Genomic DNA, 7,765 nt, shown 5'->3' with positions numbered 1-7,765 from the left:
CCCCTTCACTACTCACAATGCGAGGGTGTAGAAGAAGAGACATACAAAAAAAGAGTTTGGAAGACAACATTAAGGAGTAGACAGGCATGGGATTTGGAAATCCTCAAATGGTAGTAGAGAACAGTGAAAGATGGAGAGAATTTGTTTTAAAGTTAACTGTGGTGCCCCAACGACATCTTGGGATAAGGAATTGATGCTCATGGTGACGATGATGAAGTCAATTATTTATTTACCTAACGTATTATATTTTTTTAAATATCTCGCCTATATACACTATCTATTAATGCTGAATTTTGATTCAGATAATTTTCACTATGAAATTAAAACAATACAAAGTAAACGGCAGTGGTCCACTAAACTCGCTGCTCTATCAGTGGTTTGACTAACACTTTTTCTTTACATTTTGATAATTTTATCAGTTGATTCTTTACAATTTTTGTTTAGTTTAAGAAGTAAACAAAAAGTCACCCTTCTTACAATTAGTTGTTTTTTGCTTATGATGACTTACTCTGTCTGGATGAAATTACCTGAATACATGGATCACATCTGGAATTTCTTTACATAGATCCAGTATCTTGTAATTACTGGTTTCGGATTTTAAACAGATGTTGGGTGGCCTTGAATGTTTCAAAACTAATTTTTGGTAGGGTGGTCAGGGTTAGTTTTTTTTTAAAATCCACACACTACTCTCTCTGTGTGTGTGTGTGTGTGTGTGTGTGTGTGTGACGCGCGCTACGGGGTGGGTATTTTAGTTTAACACTAATATTTGTTTGTGTGGACCAGGACTAGGTTAGTTTACTGATAGTGAGTTGCGAAACTTAAAAACAATATCTTTCTCTCCAAAACTCATTACAACACTAAAACCAAGATTGATTTCGAATGAGAATGTGACATTATATATAATCTTTATCTTTAATAATTTGGTTCTTATACTTTATCATACGAGTACACAGGTATAAATGTACAAGGGACTCGAATAAAGTTGTACATATATCAACACAGTGCATGGACGACCTTCACCTACAAATAGCTCTGTCAATCATTACTTCCTTGTTGCTTCATGGAGTATGAACCTTGCCTGTAACTTTTTCTTAACATTTGAAGGATGTTATAAATTGAAACTTTCGACATGGCAAGTGATACTTCGACGGTTGTCAAATCCGGGGATATCCTTATAGAAGTGACAAAATTTCTGGTATGAACCTGAATGCATTATTTTGATACGAGTGATATGTGGTAAATCTGTGTGAGGTATATGCATGTACTTCCGCGGAGATTGTATGATGTGTTGCAAATTAATTGCATGATGTGAAAAACCGGAAGGTCAGAATCAGTTCACTGGTTTTCTAACATAATGATTTCCTGCGCCTTCTTATAGTGCCTAATACAGGATATGTTTTGAATTCAAGCATACATTGTTGTAGAATGACTTCCGATTCATTGTTGTGACAATCCAGGAAGAAATAGACCCTGTTAGTTAGAAAAGAGATTGACTCGAGATTTTCTTCTGGACCGTACCCCTTTCTATTATAATAAGGCTTACGATCCAGGAACATAAAGGCAGACTATTATAATGTTAATGTCCAGTGTTTATTTATATAGTGTTAATTAGACAGCATTCATTAATGTAATGGTTCGCAGCTGTTTGAATCAGTGGGCGGGGTTTTCATATATAATGAACTATTGTTTGTTGTCTACCTTAAAGTTTGAGATGAAGAACTTGACCATTACTAGTCCAACAATGGAAGCTCTCAACCCTGGTATTTATGTTTTGGGTTTTAGGTCAAGGGCTTACATTATAGGACTTCGCCATTACTAGTATAATTGCTTTAAAGAAAAAAGCACCGAATGAGAAGGTTGAAATATTCTCAGCTGAAACACCATTGCAAGTTAGATCCAAAAGCAAAATATTGTCAGCAAATTGTGTACATGTAATTTGATGGATACTCCTACTTGAAAGCATATTTTGAGCTCCCAAAGTATCTGATGCAACTGAAAAATAATCCTGATATGCATGTATCCCCACTCTTTCTTGGTGTGAAGTCAATAGCACACCGTGTCTTGGGGATATGGGATGGGGCATAATAAAAACTCCAAAACCATATTTCACAAACCTCCCTATATTAATGTTGCTTATTCTGTTTAGCTCTATCTTCCTGTTTACCATTCTGAAGCCATTGTTTAGCTTGGTCTTCCTGTTTACCATTCTGAAGCTTTTATTTAGCTCTGTCTTCCAGTTTACCATTCTGAAGCCATAGATTAGCTTCGTCTTCCAGTTTACCATTCTGAAGCCATAGATTAGCTTCGTCTTCCAGTTTACCAATCTGAAGCCATAGATTAGCTTCGTCTTCCAGTTTACCATTCTGAAGCCATAGATTAGCTTCGTCTTCCAGTTTACCAATCTGAAGCCATAGATTAGCTTCGTCTTCCAGTTTACCATTCTGAACCCATAGATTAGCTTCGTCTTCCAGTTTACCAATCTGAAGCCATAGATTAGCTTCGTCTTCCAGTTTACCATTCTGAACCCATAGATTAGCTTCGTCTTCCAGTTTACCAATCTGAAGCCATAGATTAACTTCGTCTTCCTGTTTACCATTCTGAAGCCATTCTTAAGCACTGTCTTCCAGTTTACCAATCTGAAGCCATAGATTAACTTCGTCTTCCTGTTTACCATTCTGAAGCCATTCTTAAGCACTGTCTTCCAGTTTACCAATCTGAAGCCATAGATTAACTTCGTCTTCCTGTTTACCATTCTGAAGCCATTCTTAAGCACTGTCTTCCAGTTTACCATTCTGAAGCCATTCTTAAGCACTGTCTTCCAGTTTACCAATCTGAAGCCATAGATTAACTTCGTCTTCCTGTTTACCATTCTGAAGCCATTCTTAAGCACTGTCTTCCAGTTTACCATTCTGAAGCCATTCTTAAGCACTGTCTTCCAGTTTACCATTCTGAAGCCATTCTTAAGCACTGTCTTCCAGTTTACCAATCTGAAGCCATAGATTAACTTCGTCTTCCTGTTTACCATTCTGAAGCCATAGATTAACTTCGTCTTCCTGTTTACCATTCTGAAGCCATTCTTAAGCACTGTCTTCCAGTTTACCATTCTGAAGCCATAGATTAGCTTCGTCTTCCAGTTTACCAGTTATTATGTGTAGATTAGTTCACTGATACACTTTAAGGGGTCAGCCCTCCCAACAACAGCAAACAACTTTTAATTTTGAATACACAAAGAAGAATCTTTAATGTTTTTAGGGTGGATCTGTCACAGTGTTTTTTAGGGTAGATCTTTCTCAGTGGTTTTAGGGTGGATCTGTCCCATTGTTTTTAGGGTGGATTTGTCCTAGCAAGTGGAATTACTATTTAACATCCCCATCCAGTAAACAGCAAAGCAGTCTTGCATAATAATTGGTACCTATGATGCTCATGGAGGTTTTAGAAAAACATGTTGTAGTTTCACCAGGGTTTTAACCCAAGACCATTTACAACAGGTAATATTCCAACTTGTATGCCACCACCTTAATAATTACATATTGAGAAGTATATTTTTTGGTACACACAAAATAGAAAAAGTTGACAGATTTACTTAGTATACAGAAAAATTATACAAAGCAGTAATTATGCCTGCACTTTAGGATAGAATGAGGGTACTATGATATCCCCAGTGCATTGTTTGTTCTTCTTTCCATATGTGAGTTTGTCAGTGCCTCATCCTGCCTGTTTGGAAGATTTTACTGAAACTCTTCAGGTTTGGTTGGTGTAGATATGCAGTAGGGTTTTCCATCCTTTTCCTTTGGCACATTTTTGTTGGAAATCATAATGGGAAATATTTATTTGAGTATGTCCATCAGCTCTGCTTACATTCCACACAATAACTCCCTTAATTATCATTAGATTTAAGCCAGACTTGGCACGGTATTGTAGAAGTCCATGGTTGAGTTTAATTATCAGAATTGCAACATATTTAGCACAGTTATATTACCATATTGTCAGATTACCAACTTCTATTTCTTATCAGTTAGTCCCTTAACTAATTTGTATGTGTACCAAATTTGGTATGCAGCTTGATGAAACCTTATTTTTTTTTTTTTATTTTTTTTTTTTTTTTTTTTTTTTTTTATTAACCCTGTAATAGGTTGACCAATGGGTTGGGGAACCATCCCAGGGTCACCTTACAATCAAACATTTCTGGTTATCAGATAATCTAGGGATAATAAATATAATCTACAGAGAAAGTAAAAAAAAAACACACACACACACACACACACGCATATACACATGCATATGGCACACAATCTAGGTGACATGGCCTTTGTGATATTACAATATTTTGTTCCTGTTTACCATCAAGTCAGAGACAAGTTAAATGTTCATTGTTGAGGTCCATTTTTGAAGAAATTGGACCTCTTTTTTATTTACCTTAGCAGTGTATTTTTCAATGTTCTTATGCATTGCAACTATTTGCTTAAAAGCAAAAATAGAAGGATTTTTCATATTGAATCTGCAAGTATAAATATAATATTTTGCCAAAATAAGCAGAAAATTACCCAAACTGTCCAGTTGTTCACTTCCTAAAAATGTTTCTTTTTTGGACAGATGTACAGTATTTGGGCAAAAAGGTGCAAAAACTTCAATAAAACGGTACCAAAACTGTGAAGTAATACTGCAGTCATAAAAGAGATGCTCAATACTTTCAGTTTCACTCTTACAGAAAGTACATTTGTTGTCATCAAATATGTTAATTCTTTTAAGAAAATCATTAGTAGCGATTATTCTATGGATTAATTTAAAGTTAAAAGAGATCAACTTGGTATCCTTGGTACAGCATTTTGCCCGGCTATATATATCAGACCACTCCTCACTACTTATATTTTTATTAAATACTTGCATCCAAGCTTCTTGCTTCACAGTGTGTTGCCTTTTAGTTTCCTGTAAAAGATCTTTGTAAACAAACTTGAGTGAATCTTGTTTTCGCAAGTTCGTTATTTTATCCTCCTGCTTATCAAAATTATTATGTACTAGGTGGTTTTTTATGGCATCTTTCCATGCTTTAGGAATTCTGGATATTAAGGAGAAGTATTTCAAGAAATCATCGCTTCCAGTTTTTTGTTTTATTATCTCAAAAGGTATTAAATTACCATGATCATCTACTAGATCATTCAGAATTTCAAAACCAGCTTTTGTCCAGGATTTGTATTGCTAAATCATTTTAGGGGGGACAAAATTTAAAATACTCATGGATAGATACTCGTTAGGACTTTGCGGTTCTTCTTTCCATTTAGATACTGCCAAAATTACATCTCTCCAAAAACTGTTTTTAATGAACTTACTAAATTCTTCTAATTTCCTTCTCCCTAAATTCCAAATATCCTTTTTATTTCTGAGTATAGTTGTATTGACTAAGTTCTGCCATGTTCCATCTTCCTTTTCCAGCAATCTTTTAACCCATCTTATCTTAATATACCTAATGAATGAAAATATGTGTATCATATTTAGTCCTCCCTCGTTTTCTGGGAAACTATTATATCACGTTTTATTCTCTTTACTTTTCCACCCCATACAAATTTAATAACGTGCAATTTAGTTCTGCTTCAACTTTTGCTGATGGGTTAGGGAGTGCTGAAAAAAGATGTATGAATATGGGAAGAACAAGAGTCTTTACAACAATTACTTTAACAACTATTGACAGATGTCTTTGACTCCAGCTTGCCAGTATTCGTTTTGCCTTTGTTAGTTTCTTCATATAATTAATTTCCACCATCTGTTGTAAATCTGGAGAAAATTCTATGCCAAGGAGTGTAAAGTTCGAAGAGGACAAATTAGGCCCATTTCGGGACATATTCTTTTATTAGAAAATTTCCTGTTTCCAATCCAAATAGCTTTTGTTTTTGTTATGTTACATTTAAGTCCCGATAATAGAGAGAAACCTTGCAAGATATTCATAGTTGCTTCAAGAGAAAAACTAGATCCATCAAGAAGAATAAAAGCGTCATCGGCATACTGACCCAATTTATATTCACTGGCATCAAAGATTACTCCCCGTACATCCACGTTTTGCTTTAAAGTTATAGCTAAAATCTCAACCCCAATGATAAACAAATAAGGTGCAAGGGGATCTCCTTGACGACATCCTCTTTCAAGTCTAAAAAAAGATGACATATGTCCATTATTTATAACACAACTATTAGAGTCATTGCAAAACAGTTTAAACCACTTACAAATGGAATCACCAAAATTAAAAGATTGTAGAGCTTCTTCCACAAAGATCCAGTTAATTGAGTCAAAGGCTTTTTTGAAATCTATTAACAATAATAAACCATATCTGTTTTCATTCTCAAGTTGGTCCATGATATCATATAATAGTCTGGTGTTTTCTCCAATGAATCTACCCTTCATATATCCTTTCTGAGTATCGCTGATTATTGATGGAAGAACCTTTTTAATCCTAGCTGCAATTGCTCCCGAAGCAATCTTATAATCAGTATTTAAAAGTGATATAGGTCTCCAGTTTTTAAAATATCTTCTGTCTTTTTCCTCCTTTGGTAGACATGTGATGACTCCTTGAGTCTGAAAATCTGAAAGTTTTCCTATAGTATATCCGTAATTTATTGATCTACATATAAATCCCCCCAGAGACTTCCAAAAGAATTTATAGAACTCTACAGTGAATCCATCCGAGCCAGGACTTTTTCCATTTTCCATCCGTTTTAGAGACATACCGAATTATTAATTGTAAGCAGACCCTCGCATGATTCTTTTTCCTCTCGACTAAGTTTAATATTGTGATTAAAATATCTGTTTCAAGTTTCTTGAGTAGCCTCGTCATCAAGCTGAGCAATTCTACTTTTGAACAATTCCATATAAAACTGTTTTTGTGCTTCTAAAATATCTATTTGGTCAGATATATTTGTCCCATCATCTAAAATAATTTCCTTTATTGTCTTATTAACATACATTCTTTTTTCAAGATTTAAAAAGTACTTTGTGCTTTTTTCCCCAAATTCATACCATCTAGCTTTAGATCTTAATATAACACCTTCCATGTATTTTTTCCTAGATTCCTCTAATTCTGCTTTTTTTCTCTCTAAATTTTCCAGAATTTCCCCATTTATGTTATTCGACAGTCCCCCCTGAATTTCTATTATTTCCTGCTCAATTTTTATTTAATTTTTCCCATTTCTCTTTTGATTTCCTAATAGAATAACATATAGTTTCAGATCTTATTTTCATTTTCAAAATTTCAAAGAACATTTGGATCGTTACAGGAAAGAGAAACATGGAGAGAGTCATCTTTATTTCCCCCTACATAATATTCATTTACAGTGTCAGTTATACACTTTTTGACCAAATCAGTATACTCAATGTTCCTCAACAGTTGGGTATTAAATTTCCAATATCCTTTTCCCCTTGGAAACATTGAAAACGCCACACTCAAAACAATAGCTGAATGATCAGTCTTGTACCCTGGTAAGATACATGCATCAGCTGTATTCATATGAATGTCATCCGATACAAGAAAGTAATCTAGTCTACTTTGTTTCAAGGGAGATTTTTGCCTCCAGGTATACATCTTTAAGTCTTGGTTGGAATTTCGCCAGGGATCAGTTAATTCCAATTCGTTTTTCAGGTCTTGAATCTCTGCCCTAGACTGTTGGTGTTTGTCATGTAAAATATTATAAGTATCCAAATCTAAGTCTTGAACAGTATTCCAGTCTCCGCACATTATAATTGACGAGTTCTCAAAAAATAAAGTCTCCTCCTTTAACTT

The 7,765-nt window shown here is 34.7% G+C and overlaps 1 protein-coding gene across 1 annotated transcript in view; it reads left to right on the top strand.

Moving 5' to 3' along the window:
• The first annotated feature begins 1,025 nt into the window (after positions 1-1,025).
• LOC149795735 (uncharacterized) overlaps positions 1,026-7,765 on the top strand; it is a 32,211-nt gene continuing 25,471 nt past the window's right edge. The window contains exon 1 of the mRNA XM_089965644.1: positions 1,026-1,195. Coding sequence (XP_089821770.1) covers positions 1,130-1,195 — 66 coding nt within the window. The 5' untranslated portion in view covers positions 1,026-1,129. The remainder of the gene's footprint in view (positions 1,196-7,765) is intronic.

Source organism: Sinohyriopsis cumingii, chromosome 7 (assembly GCF_028554795.1).
Source record: "Sinohyriopsis cumingii isolate HCF-2022 chromosome 7, ASM2855479v2, whole genome shotgun sequence".
Classification (NCBI taxonomy): Eukaryota; Metazoa; Mollusca; class Bivalvia; order Unionida; family Unionidae; genus Sinohyriopsis; species Sinohyriopsis cumingii.
Note: the sequence above shows the minus strand (reverse complement) of the source record. Positions and strands in the feature narration are given on the sequence as shown.